At 43.7% G+C, this 16,826-nt stretch overlaps 1 protein-coding gene and 1 pseudogene across 1 annotated transcript; one reads left to right on the top strand and one right to left on the bottom strand.

Moving 5' to 3' along the window:
• Positions 1-4,376: 4,376 nt before the first annotated feature.
• LOC109940564 (superoxide dismutase [Fe] 2, chloroplastic-like) lies at positions 4,377-10,919 on the top strand (annotated as a pseudogene).
• A 4,027-nt stretch (positions 10,920-14,946) lies between these two features.
• LOC100277719 (Binding protein) lies at positions 14,947-15,885 on the bottom strand. The gene has a single exon (NM_001151215.2). It carries the CDS (start codon positions 15,708-15,710, stop codon positions 15,225-15,227), a length of 486 nt encoding a protein of 161 aa, NP_001144687.2. The 5' UTR covers positions 15,711-15,885; the 3' UTR covers positions 14,947-15,224.
• Positions 15,886-16,826: the final 941 nt, after the last annotated feature.

Below are 16,826 nucleotides of genomic sequence, written 5' to 3'. Positions count from 1 at the left end.
CAAACAAAGTACACACAAGATTTGATCAAGAGGTTTGGGATGAAGGACGCCAAGCCCGCAAAGACTCCAATGGGAACCGACGGACACACCGACCTCAACAAAGGAGTCTCAAAGGTGGTTTGAAAGGGAAAAGGTGGACTTGGACCATGCAAGACTTCCACTGCACTCCGATGAAAGAGTAACTTATTCCAAGTTCATCTCTATACTCTTATTGCCTTTTTAACTCTTAGTTGAAGATTTTGGTGAGACAATGGGGTTAAAGGGCCGAGATTGATCCCGTTTTGGTGCTTGATGCCAAAGGGGGAGAAAATAAGGCCAAAGCAAGAAATGGATCAGCTACCACTTGAGCATTTTTGAAATAGTAGAGTTAGAGTTCTTGTTTGTCAAAATACTCTTGTTTGCATCTTATTGTCAAAAAATTGGTCTCTTGTGGGGAGAAGGTTTAATTATGGGAAAAAGGGGGAGTTTTTGAATCCTTGATCAATTTCTCGTGAAATATCTCTCTTTATGCTTCAACATGTGTGTTTGACTTAGAGATAGGAAATTGAGTTTGATTTGCAAAAACAAACCAAGTGGTGGCAAAGAATGATCCATATATGCCAAATTTGATTCAAAACAAATTTGAGTTCTTATTTGAATTGATTTGTACTTGTTCTACTTGCTTTATGTTGTGTTGGCATAAATCACCAAAAAGGGGGAGATTGAAAGGGAAATGTGTCCTTGGGCCATTTCTAAGTGTTTTGGTGATTTAGTGTCCAATACAAGTGCCTAAGTGTCAAATGGTGGACAAAGTACAAATCAAGTATAAAGGTATGTTTCTTAGACTTAGTACATTGTTTTAGAGACTAATGTATTGTGTCTAAGTGCTGGAAATAGGAGAAATCGAATATGAGAAGAGATGGCCTTGTTCAGCCAAAGCCAGCTCTGTCTGGGTGCACCGGACTGTCCGGTGGTGCACCGGACAGTGTCCGGTGCGCCAGACTAACTCAGGCGAACTTGCTGCTCTCGGGAAGTAATTAACGGTGTACGACTAAAATTCACCGGACTGTCCGGTGTGCACCAGACTGTCCGGTGAGCCAACGGTCGGCCGCGCGATCCGCGCAGGACACGTGGCCGAGCCAACGGCTAGTAGGGGGCACCGGACTGTCCGGTGTGCACCGAACAGTGTCCGGTGCGCCAACGGCTCCAAGGCTGCCAACGGTCGGCTTCGCCAAATAAGGAAGGAAATCCGCACCGGACTGTCCGGTGCGCCAGGCGACAGAAGGCAAGAATTGCCTTCCTGGAATGCATCCAACGGCTCCTAGCTGCCTTGGGGCTATAAAAGGGACCCCTAGGCGCATGGATGAGTACACCAAGCATTCTCTAAGCATTCCTAAGCACTAAGACATCGATTCCGCGCTTTTGATTCCTTGCGATAGCAATTAGAGCTCTAGTTGAGTTGTGAACTCATTGAGTTGTGTTGTGAGCTCTTGTTGCGACTTGTGTGCGTGGTGTTGCTGTGATTTCTTGTCTTGAGTGTGTTGCTCATCCCTCCCTTACTCCGTGCTTCTTTGTGATCATCAAAGTGTAAGGGCGAGAGGCTCCAAAGTGTGGAGATTCCTCGCAAATAGGATATAGTAAAGCAAGCAAAACACCGTGGTATTCAAGTGGGTCTTTGGACCGCTTGAGAGGGGTTGATTGCAACCCTCGTCCATTGGGACGCCACAACGTGGAGTAGGCAAGCGTTGGTCTTGGCCGAACCACGGGATAAACCACTGTGCCATCTCTGTGATTGATCTCTTATGGTTATTGTGTTTTGTTGAGACTCCTCTCTAGCCACTTGGCATTATTGTGCTAACGCCTAATCAAGTTTTTGTGGATTAAGTTTCAAGTTTCACGGGATCACCTATTCACTCCCCCCTCTAGGTGCTCTCAGGGCTCAGTGTTTCAGAAGTTTCCTTGTCCTTTTTAGCCAATTTGGTGCCTTCTTTGTCAAGGGCGCTCGCAATCCTCTTTCTTTTCTAGCCTTCGGCACCTCCGACCAGTTGCTCATAGTCAGGGTAATCAAAATTCAAGGCATCTAGCACACGATTCAATCTTCGTTTCGGACGTGTGCCGAAGGCTGCAGTCATTAATTGATCTTCTTTCTTAGAGTAATTGCCGAGGATCTCGTTGCACATAATTTCAATTGTGTTCAGCCACTCTTGGCAGGGTGCTTTAAAATGTTTCTTAAACTTGTAATGATAAGGCAATCGAACAAGTTCTCCCTTTTTCTTTTCTCCCACTAGCTTCGGCATTTCCCACTCCCTCAATGTTGGGAACACCTTAAAAGCCAAAAAATCTTGCACTAGGTCTCTAGTGCCAATATGATCTGAAATCACTCGAAATTCAGCCAAAGCAGTCTAACTCGGGCTCCCCATTATCATGTTGCATCGGGGCCTCGTTTCTCCGAAGGTTAGTTCTAGCGGACTCTGGACCAATTTATCTTCATCTTCATCAACTTTAACATAAAACCATTCAGATTTCCGTCCGGTTGGCCATTTGCTTCGGTAGCTTATCACTGGAAACTTCGTAGTCTTGTGATAAGCAAAGTTGTAGCAGCCAAAATTTTAGTGCAGACCATCTCCTCTGGCTTTAGTCTGGTAGTGTAATTCATGAACTCGGCAGAAGCCCTCACCGAACGGTTCCACCCCCTGGCTACGAAGAGCCCAAATGTAAACACTTAATCTAACAATAGCATTGGGGGTCAGCTGATGAAGGTAAATCCCAAACTTCTTCAGTACAATAGCAATCATCTTGTTCAAGGGGAACCTTAGACCAGCTTTAAGAAAACTTTTGAAGACTACTACCTCGTCCTTTCCTGGCTTTGGGATAGTTTTCTCTCCACCAAAACGAATTAATTCCTTTTTGGCCTCACTAAAATAACCCATCTTCACCATTTTAGGAAGATCAGCTTCAGAAATGGTGGACTTTCCAAAGTCCAAATGACTAGGTTTACTTGGCATCCCGCAGCTGTACTCATCTTTGGAACCAACTTCTTCAACATCAGCTTGTGTTGCTTCGGCAGCAGGTGTGTCCTCTGATGAAACCAGCCCAGAACGCCTCATTGCTTCGGAAATCGGAACAGTTTCAGCGGCTTCGGTCTCATCTCCATCACGCTCAACCCTAGCAGTGGAGTGTACTCTGGCCATTTGATTTTAGATTTCTTGAAAATTCCTTGGAAATTAATAACCTTTTTTCCGAAGCTCTTCTCGTGACAAAGCAGAATCCAAACTGGAGCTTCGTTTGAATGCAAAAGTCAAGCTTCGGCTATGGCTAAATTTTTGGCAGCGAAACAGTGCAATAGCAATGAATGTTGTGGTAACTTCACACCTACCTGTCTGTTTATATAGTGCTGCAGGTAAGAAGGTGAATCGTCAAAATTTTTACACCGGACAAACAGTCGCTCGCACCCACTGAATGGTGGGCCGCAAAAACCGAGAAAGAGAACCTGCATGGTGGGACCGCTCCGCGCTCGTAAACTGTATCGTTTCTCGGCAACGAGCTCAGGGAAGGTGTTTTTCGGACCTTCGGCTTCCCGAAGCCTAAGAGACTTTTTTCACGGATCAAGCTCGTTACGAAAAACGATCTAGCACCGCGAAGGGGCTACTGTTGGGACCATGCTTCGTCGCCGAAGGTCCTGCAGGAAGAAACAACTTCGGAAAAAGCAGCTTATATGTGATGCCGAAGCGACCACTCATGAAGCTTCGGTGTTATAGCGTATCTGAAGATGAAGGATCGAACCGACTTAAAGATGGAATGACCTTTTAGTCCATAAGGGTCTGAGTCATTGTTGTAAACTTTTATAAGGGGTATGATTGTAATTCCTTACAGGCTGTGTCTTGTGCCTATAAATAGTGAACAATATTCCTTTACTGTTCACGCAATTTTGTAATTGCAAACACATTGCTCGGGAATTATTATTTTCTGCCAAGGAGAAGGTATAAATGTACCTAAACATTATGTTTTGGTATTTAGGTTCATATAATAAAATATGTGAATCTTTACTACTCTATTAAGAGAGCAAGGAGGGCGTCCACACCTTGTGGTGCCCCCGCCTGCCCCCGCCTACCACGCACCCGCAGCGTGCCCCCGCCCCCGTCTCCCGAAGCCCATGATTCCAGCGCCGTCGTGCCCCATCATCGCACTGCATGCCACACTGTGATCCCCGCCCCCTTCCAACCGCGCCCACCTTCGATCCTCGCACATCGTCGACGATCCATAGGTGGAGTTTCCATCTTCGACACCCCACTTCCATAGTCGGCGTCCACGACATGCCCCACCCTCTCTCCCAGCCGCGACAACCAGCCTCGCCTGCCCTGCCTCTGCCCCCGTGACGCAGCAGCATCATCGTCGCGATGCTCGCCCATGCCCCCTCCCCACGCACCTCCTCGCACCCACCCCGCGTCGCGTGCGTGGCACTCGATCTGACGACTTTGGCTGGGGAGGCCGACGAAGTGCGCGACTGCACGTTCACTGGCGCCGCCATCCTTATGCCGACACCCATGTACTTGTCTGAGTGGGAGTCCAACTCGCACGTTGCAAAGAAATGAAGGTAGAGGCGGAGGTGCACCTGGTGTTCTGAGGCGTCGCGAACACGCTGTCCCAGGTGTACACGTACGTCGTCGTGCACCAGAAGGCGTGGTTCCTCGCGGGCGAGCATCGGGCCATGGTGTGTTCCCCTCTGACGATTCGTTTTTCGAAGCATTTCCTATTTCCCCTTGAATCGGTCTTGGCACAAGTTCTTGGCGGCTGGGCTGGTGTCTGATTGAGCGGAGGGTAGAAGGAGATGAGACCTTGCTTTGGTTTTTTCGGGGTTGATGGTGATACAGGACAATGAATCTGTTGCTTTTGCTGAATTCTAGCGGAGAATTCAGTTTGAGACACTAGAATTTGGGCGAGACGTGCTACCTGTTTGTCAAGTTTGCATGTTGTAGGTTGTAGCTGCTTACTCCGAAATGAGATGGTGAGTTACGAATTTCATATCAATGGATTGCTCACAACATTTTTCCTCTGATCCATGCACAATAATAACGATGTAATTTGGGGGCCAAAGTAGGTGTAATTTTTTGGGGTGTGTGCAGACTGTAGAGTTAGGAAACGTGATAAACTGATGTACTTTTTTCTTTTTGAGTTTTGAAATGGATTAGCAATGAAGGGCATCAGGTAATCAAGACTTGTGGGTTGGTTGTTTGTAACATGGTAATTTTTGTATGCAGTCGTCGACCGAGTGCTGCATCCACCTGTGGATGCAAATCTAAGTTTCAAGATGCAAAGTATATTGTTTATGAAATATGCAGAAATATTGTTTGCTTAATAAACTTTATTACGATTTTAATTAATCATCAAAGGTTGACAGATATAAGAAATTTTTAATAATTGGTTACCTAACAGTAAAAGCATTTGAGTTGCCAATAACATTGCAAGCACCATCCGTCAACATACTGCCCATGTTATTCTGACATTTACTCTGGCCTAACAATTTAATCTAGCTTGACACCACTAATATCTGATAATGGCATCAACATGTAGCTATATACTTGTATAAACCATTTAGCTTAGGAGAACATAGGATGAAAGTACCTAAAGATTAGAAGAAATCATCTACAGTACTGAAGCGGAAAAGGAAGAGTTCCCTACCATTTACCTCAAGTGTCTCCTTGTGTTCTTTTGTCTTAACATCAATCATCTCAATCAAAATAGGCTTACCATCCTTTGCTGGGCTAATCTAGAGACATGAATACTTCGAGGTATAATTATACAAAAATTATGCTGAAAGATAACACATCATTAAAAAGCTTGAGTTTCATTTGCTGGCAGAGTTTCAGTTTATATTATTACAACAATAATATGGACAGGTAGAAAGTAGCACATGATGATGTGAACTCTATTTATTAATTTTTGTACTGTTACATGAACCTTTTATATTAATTTGTGTAATGTTATGTGAACTCAAATTATTATCTAATGACGATAGTGGCTCCGAAGATGGGAGTGCATCTAATGATGGGAGTACCATGTTCCTAATTGTGGAGAAGGGCTCCTCCACCAAATGATGAGCAAGAGCCTACATGGGACTGTGTTCTTCCAACCAATCAACGCCAAAAATTATGCCAAAGTTTTTTAGTGGAAGAACTCGGGCATCAAAGCTGAATGAGTGTCCCTGGATGCACCACTGAAACCATGGAAGATAAGCACTGTAGTAGTGGAGTCCATGAGAGAACCATCAGTTATTTAGTACCTGAGCAATTCACAAGTAGCTTGTGGATGTTAGACTTGAGCAACCAAAGTGTCATGGATAAAAGTAGCCACACTGCGTGAATCTCATAATGTCAGGATCTCTTATTTACCAACAAAGCCTCTAAATCTCATAGTTTTATGCCGCTTAACTGAAGTAGACTAGGGTCAAATGGACTTTGTTCCTGAACAACTAGAATAACTTGGGCAGTCCCAGATTTAAGATCACTAAAAACCCTTCTTGATCCCACCAAGAAATCAAGTGACAAAGTAGACATCATTATAAGCAGAGTTATAACACAGAATTCGGTGATCCAACTGCTCAATGTATTCCATGATAGAACCAGTCTGCTTTATATTGTCCATCTACTTCATACGAATGTGATATTGATCTCTACCAAAACAGGCACAAACTGCATCGCAGAGAAGAGGCCAAGAACCGAACCTGCCCCCTGAGCTCAACTGATGGCAACCAGGTAGCTACAGCCCCTTCAAAGTTCAGCGCAGCAAAATCTTGGCTTCAGAGTATCGCTGATGGCATACACTTCAAAGTAGATCTCGCAGTGGTCGTTCCACAAGCGAGGATCGTCACCACTGAAATTGGGGAAATGCAATTTGGGCATCAGAAAACACGATGAATGAGAATACAGTCTGAAATGGAAATCCATGCGTAGAGGATTTGGTGTTAAATACCGTCTCTAATACAGCTAGAAATAGAGATATTGCTAGAAGCATCAATTCTAGAAAACGAATTCCAACCACGGTCAAAAAATGGCTCACGTATAAAAATAGATTTAAAAAACATAGTTTTTTGAACTAGAGTTGGATAAATACAAACTTTATATCACATTTGTAGGGTTGAAGAGATCTACTAAATTGAAGTTGGTGGTTTTATCATTTGAATTTGTTTCTTATTTTTAGATTTTAAAAATAACAAAAATAGCTTCTTTTTTTTCAAATAACGTCAGGTGGAGAGACGCCCTACACCAAAGTCGTCTTGCTTGATAGGATTCAATATTTTAAAGTTGAAACTCTTTACGTTTAGAATAATTTAGACACTAAATATTTATGTCGGCGTTTCGAACCTACGCTTCGACAAATAAATTTGTATGTGATTGTTCCGTGATTTAGATGATATGCTCGGTGCGTGTAAGATTTATACTAATTCAGACGGAACGTTCCTGCATGCAGTCTATGATGGCTCGCGCTACTGACACCTTTGTTACTCAATGCCCGTAGTAGGGGTTACAAGTGAGCGAGAGAGGGTGGAGCTCCCAAGTCTCTTATGCGTGGGTGAACCTAAAGACTACGGGACTAGAGTTCTAAACTGAACCTTGGACGTCGCGGTGGCTCCCGCCTTGGCTTTGGCCTCCGGGCCTTTTGGTCTCGTCTCGTGTGTCTGTTCGTCCTTCTAGCCGACCTCCTCCTTTTATAGGCTAAGGTGGGGGTCGGCCACGAGTAGCTTTCTTGAGGAGCTACTGCGTTGTGGTAAAAAGAGGCGTTCTACCTGGATAAGGCTATGTTTGTCTGTATATGTCTCGGTCTTACAGGTGTACATGATCGTGCTCTTTATGGTCGACAGCATGGAAGGCGAAAAGCCCTGGCACGATTATTGTCGTCTCTGTGTAGCGTCGACCCCTGGCCGTCGTATCCAGGGTCTCGACACGGGGCGTCGTCTTGCGGGGCCTGTAGGTGGCTAACGCACTTAGGTCTAGGCTCGATAGGTCATAAGTGGGTCATAGACCTAGAAACTCGTAGGTCATGAATGGAAGGTGGAACTCGGAGCATTTTAACCATTTGCATTCAAGTATTCGCACTGTTATGGAACACACATTTGGTGTTTCAGATTATTATTGAAACACGATTTCATTGATTGTGCTTTATTTCAACACGGTTTAAATATGAGATGTAGAGTGATTGATGTATATCACTTCACTAATCATGAAATCTATAGAAGGCGAAACTACTAGCCATATATGATATGCAAAATCTGTGTGGTAAACATTATTAATATCAAATAAATTATTTTTAATGGATTTTGTATTATTATAGTGATTGTTGTCGTTCCGTTTCTATGTTTCATACAATTTTTTTACTCCCGTCGCAACGCACGGGCACTCACCTAGTAATGTTATCTATTTTTGGTACATCTTCCTCTAATGTTTCATATTTTATATTTTATTTCATATTATTTTGTAATTCTGCTACTCATGGTCTTCGTCCGAAGTTCATTAAATCCTTGGAGAGATAATGCTTCAGCGGACGAAGGGCATTAATATTTAACATTTTATGTTGCCTTGTTCTTAATTCGAAGCATTTGAGAACAAGTCCCCAACAGTGATCTACCTAACAAGATTTATCAACAACATATTCTAAATAACACGAAATATGAAATTCTAGGAATACCATTTAACTTTCTAAATTTTGAGATCAGGAAAAAAGCTAGAAAATGAATGCAAATGATAAACTACTGATGAAAGATTCGAATAAAGCTAGAAGTAGAAAATATTTTGATGTGCTGATAAGTTCTCCTCGACGCGCTTGACCCCAGGTATGTTCGGTATTGGCCATCCTTTCTCTCCATAGTGCATCCCGGCAAAAAAACAAACGACAACACTGTATCATGACCACTAAAGTTGTTGCCTTTCACTCATCTGTCTATTGTCCTTGATTGCATTCCTTCCTCCAAGTCCATAGAGGTATGGAGGGTGCGACTCATTATTTGTTCTTCAATTGACTCATGCATGAGGTTTTTTCTCTTAGTTTTGTGTTCTAATCATGTAGCGAAAGCCTATGCATATCTTTTTATTTCCGTCGAACACTAGGTGGTTGACCATGTTAGATGCTGCTGCAAATCTTGAATGCTGCCCAACTATAATCAATAAAAGGTATCACCATACTAGATGACCGGTCAGTTTTGTACAGTCTGCGTCTATATCCGGCGTTCCCCAGATATAGGAATTATCTTGAATTCAATGTGGCACCCGTTCAGTTCAGTTGTATTTCATCAGAAAAATAGCTTTCAGTTGTGTTGGCCTTCTCATAAGCGCCACTTCACTTCGAAACTGACTACTTATTACGATGAATGCTCAGGTATGACAATCTTGACTTCCCTGTGTTGTAGTGTTGCAGATATTTAGTATTCTAAGTATCTTAGTTTATTTAACTTTTGCAGCAAAAGCTAGCAGTATGTTTGGTCCTAACTTAGATATATCTATCTGAAAGCTTAAGTATTTTTTGAATAGAAGATGTCTAGAAAGTTTAGTAACGACATGGGTTTCAGCTGTAGCAGTCTTATTCGCTTTTAAGACAGAGAAGAGATTTATTTAGAGTTTAGAAAGAGTAGGTGCTATGGGTGTATCTTATCATTTATGTGGGGAACATCTCTCGTGAAAATGTTCGTTTGGCTTGTGCAAATGGCAGAGCTACGCCTGCTAGGGTGCTGCCCTGTGTGCCCCACCTAGGACATTGTATGTCGATCGCCATGGCTTTGCGCCGTGACTCAGCAGAGTGGCAAGACACAAGGCTTGCCGAGATCCCTAGCCATTATAATGCTTAGTTCTTGAATTGAAGTCAATCGATTTCCAGTTTAGTAAGGCACAATTTGTTTGAGCTTCTGTTGTCGTCTTCACATATTTTAATTTTTAAAGCATGTGGGGATCACTGAAATTGTTGTGCAGACATGTGTTGAGATTGTGTGCTATTTGTGCCTGATTTTATTGCACAGGCAGGGTGGTCTATCTCAAAGATTTTCGAAAGTTGTGTCCTATTACGGTCTCACGACTCCGCCATATAAACTGGTATGTAAGCTTGTTGGCGCCAATCTCAGAAGATTTGTATGTTGTCATTAAAGGAATATCCAAATTTTAACTTTGTTAAACTTTGTTTTGTGGTACAATGTCCATGATGCTCTAGTAACTTACATGAGCAAGAGAACAGTTGAACTTCACTGGGGTAAGCACCATCAAGATTACGTGGATGGCTTGAATAAGCAGCTGGCTACCAGCCCTCTGTTATGTATGTATACACTCTAGATGATCTGATAAAAGAAGCCTACAACAATGTAATCCATTACCAGAGTATAACAATGCAGCACGATTAACTCGTTTATGATACCCTGTCCATTCTATTTTGCTTGCACTACTCATCTTCTGTCTGTCATATGCTTTCTTTAAAAAAACTGCAATTTGTGCTTTCACCAATAGTAGGATGGTTTTGGGAGTTCCAAGCTTCTGTTTTCTTACATGCAGGTTTGGAATCATCATTTTGTTGGGAATTGATGCAACCAGAAGGTGGTGGCTTACCTGAGGGAGGTGTGCTACAGCATATTGAAAAGGATTTTGGCTCATTTACTAATTTTAGGGAAGAGTTTATTCGTTCAGCCTTACAACTATTGGGGTATGGTTGGGTTTGGCTTGTTTGTAAGTTTCTTTCTATTTTCTTTGAAGTACAGACACCACTGGTTCAAACTACTGATTTCCTAAATTGCTCTTTCTAAAGCTAATTTCTAAGTTTAGTTTGTATTTTTCTGGATATTTGTTGTAGTCAAGAGAAATGAGAGAAAGCTTTCAGTAGTTCACACACGAAATGTTATCTTCCCACTTGCTTTTGGTGATATTGTATGTTCTTACACAAAGAATGATATAGAACCACCAAAGAGTTGATTGTATATTGATACTTTTTCTACTTCATATATCTGACAATGTGAGGATATAATGATATAGATTATTTCTATAATATAAATGATCTGCAGCAATAGCTTGATGATTCTGTCAAGAGCCCCAAGGCTATAATAGACATTCTAAGGGATCAAGTTTTTGGATTTGACACATTTTTTGTGACAAGTCAGGAGCCTTACGAGGTAAATATCTGAGATGCCACAATTTAACTTCTGTATAAATCAGATTTTTACCTTACTGTGTTTATACAAGATACAATCAAACTAAAATACTCAATTGATGCATGCTACACCAGCAAGTATGATCTTGCTAATATTTTTCATATTTATGCAGAGAGAAGAACAAATACGGAGGGAAATGTAGAGACATGATGGTGAGAGATGCAAGGAAGAGGAGAGGTTGATGCGTGAAAGGCAAAAGGAAGAAGAGAAATTCTAAAGGGAACAAAAATGTGAACACAAGCATATGAATAAGTTTATGTATAAACAATCTATACGAGAATGAGTAACCATTGTGGTAGATAAAAAATAAATATTACAGTGTCCCTCTTCTATGGAACGAAATTGAGATATCGTGTGTCCATCAATCATTAATTCGTTATATGATTGTGTGCCGTCGTAACGCACGAGCATCATACTAGTAAATAATTACATTGTCAAGAGATCACTCATTGTATAAATATATTTATTTTGATTTACACATAATGATTTCTTACATTGATAATGTGTATAAATGACAATGTTTTACATTAATAACATATGAAATATGTTCTCATTATAATTTAAGTGGTGATAGGGATCTCGATGAAGATTTTTCTCGCGGGAAATGAGGATAGAGAAGAAATATCCCCACAAACGTTTGTGGGGATCTCTGCGGTAAAAAATTCATCACGAGAATAGGGATGAGGAGCTAAAACCCATCAGGAAATTCCTCATTTACATCCCTATCCATATATGCTAGATGGAAGATGTTGGGCAACCCATATTGGCTTATTCGACTTGCTCGACGCCTGCCATCCCACCGGATATCTTACTGAGATCCCTAATCCGATGTGCTACAAGTACCTACTACAAGTAGTAGTTACCATCAAGTACACACACTCACCAATATTTTAATAGACACGATCATTTTATTTTAACCGCAAAAGTAAGTATTGCAAATAAAATATTGAAGACACATCCCTCATAAAAAATGAAAGATACTGAAATAACATATACCATCTGATTGGTTGCCTGGGCGCGCCAACGCGGACTCTTCCCGTGCGTTGACCAAGCGGCGGACGTTGTTTGGTTCCGTGCATATTTCCAAATCAGTACTGCATCCACAGCTGCAAGACAATTACAAAATACACTACCTGTTTGCATACGTGGGTACGAAGGGAGCGTACAGTTTTCGACGGACCACGCTCCAATGAGACAGGCCAAACTCTCTCACCCAACCCATCAGACCCATAATCTTTGTGTCCGGCATGACACATCCATCGAACCCAAAAGAGGTTCAGCATTTTATTTCATATGGAAAACATGAGATCACGTAGTTGCCGAATCGAGGTCAGGTCGAGCCACATTGAAAAAAAAATCAATCTACGATTAGCAAAATTAAGTAGGTTTTTGTTTTGATGGCACACAAATCACGGACGACTCATCCACGCATTGCGAATTGGTGGTCTACGAACATGAAAGCGGCAACGGGAAACAGGCACAGTCAGGCCGTCGTCGTGTGCAGTGCACTGCAACCAAACCAGACATGAGAGCGGCAACGGGCATGGTCCTGACGACCAGACGTGACCCCGAAGCCCGGGACGGCAAACTCCCCCCGACGTCGCATCCGGCGGCGGTCGCCATCGCGCACTACTGACGCCCGGTGATTCTGTAAGCTGTTGATGGTGGTAGGCATTGGGATGGGTTTTTGGTTTTGGCACTTGGTAGTAGGGATGCGTCCTTGGTCGGGGCGGTGCGGGATGGCAGGCGCCGGGCAAGTCGAATATGGGTTGCCCAACACAGCTTCCCATTATCCGGTGCGGTTGGGGAGGTGCCTAGTGCCAAGGGGGCGCCACCAAACCAAAGATCACATATTCACGGTAGCTGCTGGGTGCTTTCCAGTTCTACCAACTCATTCACATACTTAGAAGGTGTTTGGTCTCCTTAAGTAAAATTTAGTTCGTGTCATATCAAATATCTGAATATTAATTATAATTACTAAATATATACTCCATTAGCTTCAATAAATTTGTCTCGTAACATCGTCTTTATCTGTGTATTATGATTAGACTATACTCCATCCGTTCCAAAAATAGGAACTGAACGATTTAGGGTGCGTTTGGTTGGAGAGTCAACTAGAACGGAACAACTCCATTCTAGTTTTTGAGAATAGAGCCGTTCTATTCCGTGTTTGTTAAACAGAACAGAGTTGCTCCATTTTTTTTGTTTGGTTGGAGAGTAGAATAAAGTGAAGCCACTTCGTTCTCTGTTTGGTTGGGGAGTCATACGAGTGTAGATGGTAAGAGAGGGAGTAGAGCGCTCGCGTCCGGTTGTTTTTTGTTGAGCGGGAGCATTCCAACTATCTATATTAAATTTCTATATGTAGACTCCAAGAACTATTATGTTCCTCTTTTGTGGAAACCAAACATCCAAAAAATAGAAATAAAGTCGCTCCATTCTTCTACACTCCTCAACCAAACACACCCTTAGGGTTGATTTGGTGACAAAAGAATCACGGGAGGATTTGACGAGATTAAGCAGGAAATGAACTAATTTCTCTCTCGATTCCCTCCAATCTCCCATTATCTCTCATCACTAAATCAGCACTTAGCGGAACCAAACCCCGCCCTTATTACTCAGTAAAACTTGGAATATACCTCGTAGGCTTCAGTCTCTGAATCTTCTGCTACCCGAGTTGTCTGCTAGTCGTAGAGGCAGAGCAGATGTAACCAACGAGCGTGACGTGTCACCGTTCTGAGGTATACATATACTACCAGTACGCACCCAGCACAAGGAAGCATCACGCCTTACGTGGGAAGCTCGACTTCGGTTGACCTGCAACTACTGGGTACTACAATCATTGATCAGATCATGCTCGACGATCCTTCCACATTTTTTGTCCGGAGCGAATCACGGGAAGCGAGACGTATTACGTGACAATAAAATAAATAGAATGAAGGGCTGCTAACGAGGCCAGCTTTGCATTGTGACGTATACTAGTGGCTGTTGACTGGTACTAGATTAAAGCTACAGCTGCTGCAATCTATCTGTAGAGATAAAATACTGTAAAAAAAAGCAGAAGCCGATCAATTAAATTCGTAGCGAACATGACTACCTCTAGACACAGTATCTTGCGTATCAATAGCAGTATTGTATTTGCGTATCAATAGCCTTCAAGTTTCGAACACGACTCTCTCTAGACACACTAGTAGTATCTCTGTCTCGGTATTAACTTTGCCCATTTTATATTTTATAAAACTGTAATTCTGTAGGATTCAGAAGAAAAAAAAATGTTACGATTCTCACACGAATTCCGCATACCCTAAAATATGTGGATCCGGACCAACCAAGAATCACCGCTATGTACATTACATATATATACACCGGTGGGTTTTCGATTAGAAATATATTGCTAGACTAAGATCCTGTTTTGGAAGCAATCATGTTTTTAATAAACCAATTTTTATTTTTAAGCTAAGAGTGGCTAGTTTCTTGGTTTTAAGAAAACTACCAGGTGGTTCCAAATAGGCCCTAAATTGATTTTATTGTTAGAGGGATTTATAGAACTCGTTAGTACCACAAAACTTTGATGTACATATATGTATGGCATGGTTGTTGTCTATGTACAAATAAAGTAAATACTATTGTTTTACTAGTAGTGATATAGTAGAGAAATTTTGAATTTCTTGAAATAATTTTACATGCGGTTATTGAATGAACGTGCCATTTATACACTAGTGAAGCTCGTGACCTTCACCTAGCTACTTTTTACACTGGTGGAATTCCTCTAAAAATTAACAGCGAGGATATGTGTAGAACCGTCGGCAGAGAGTTTCATTCTGTACTAGTGTTCTTCGTTCCAAATCCTTGGGGAACAATTCACAGGTTCGAAGTACTTGGTACCGGAATAATGACCACCTGAAACTTTTCATCCGACATGCAAATTCTGTGCGCTACATGAAAGCGAGATTCTAGCGTACACGAGCCTTGCATGAGGCAAGGAGAGTAGACGGAGCGCGCCAGCAGGGCCGGCCAGGCTCCCAGCGCGCGTGCGTGCCAGCGCCCGTCCGTCCCCGTCGTCATCAGCTCCTCAGAGCACCGCGGGCAGCCGCGCGGCGGCGACCACTGGCCCGGCCTCGCCGCGCGCGAGGATGGACCTGTAGATCTCGACGAGCGCCTTCTCGTCGTACTCCCTGGTGAGCGGGCGCGGCCGGGCGAACGGGTCGGCGGCGGTGCAGTAGGGCCCGGCGCCGCCGTAGCCGGCCACGGCGGCGGAGGACGCGAGGCGGAGCATGGCGTTCACGTAGGCGTCGCGGAGCCGCGCCAGCAGCCGCCGCGGGGAGAGCGCGCGGAGGAGGCGCCGGCCGAGGACGCCCGCTCGCCGGCGAACGCGCCACCCGCGGCGGCGCCGACCACCCGCTGGCTGAGGATGCGCCTCGCCGCCGCCAAGCTCCGCTGTAGGGAGGCGCGGGCGGCGCTGCGCCGCGGCCGCGTCGATCCGGTCGTAGCCGCGGCGCTTCCAGTAGCCCTTGATTCCGCCCTTGTAGGCCGCACCACCGCCGATGGCCCTTGGCATGGCCGGTCGGTCGGGGGCTGCTGCTTGGGTTCTTGGAGAGGTTGGGCTGGCCTGGCGTGTTCTGGTGCTGAGCTCGCGAGCTGTAGATGTGCAGAAATGGTCGGGAGCTGGGGGCTGGGGGCCGGGTGCCCGGGTCACATGTGCAACGCCGAACTGGGTGCTGAAATGCTGAGGAGAGGAGGCCTAGCGGCTGCCGCACTTATATCAAGCTACCAGTCTACTGTCTACCATCCCATACAGTACTAGTAAACAAAGAAACAACCCATGAATTAAACAATTACTATATGCCCGTGCATTGTAACGTGGGACAATTGTATACACATAGGTCATTGTTTAGTGATGCTATCAAGAATCAACTCAACAATCATAACAAATGTCGAAATCTGCCATTTTAAACGACCAAAATTTAGTTCAATGTAACTATTAATCAAAATAGGTAAACCCTAAGTTGAATACATAATATGATGATATACCATGACCTCCGTAGAACAATTTTGTATTGTAAGATCAAAATTATAAAAAGGGGATCCTAAGGCTATCGAAAGGAGATGGTGAGTTGTGACTATCAAAATTATTTTAGCTTACAAATATGGTCCTCTTATCTTTTTTGTTGTGGGGAAATGTGTTTTGACATGATTTCTACATTAGTTACATAAAGACAGGTAGCCATCAAAACAAAGCAATCATGCTGAGAGCCGACACACGCAATGGGCACATCGACACCACAAAGGCACAAATGATAAAAAAGAAACAAATTAGAGAAAGGCACAAACCTGAGAACACGGTGGTGCTGGTGGGTGTGGCCGGTTGGGTGGTGATGGGTAGCTGCGGCCTCGTTGCGGCGCTGGCTGATGGCGGCCTTCTCGGCGGCCTCGTTGCGGCGCTGCACCTTGACACAGCGCAGACGCTTCCGGTTGCCCCACTGTAACATCAGGTCGCGCTTGGCAGCGGTGCCGCCGCCGCCGCGCGAGGAGCCCTGCGTGTGGTAGTGGTTCCTCGCCTCCTTCATTTCGCGACGAGCTGAAATTACATGTAGAGGAACTGAGGAAAGGATAAAATGCTGGCAAAGTTTAGCTCATAATATATTAGGTCATCCAAAAAAATTCTCAAGATCGG

This window comes from Zea mays, chromosome 6 (assembly GCF_902167145.1).
Source record: "Zea mays cultivar B73 chromosome 6, Zm-B73-REFERENCE-NAM-5.0, whole genome shotgun sequence".
Classification (NCBI taxonomy): Eukaryota; Viridiplantae; Streptophyta; class Magnoliopsida; order Poales; family Poaceae; genus Zea; species Zea mays.
This window is presented reverse-complemented; position numbering and strand designations above follow the sequence as displayed.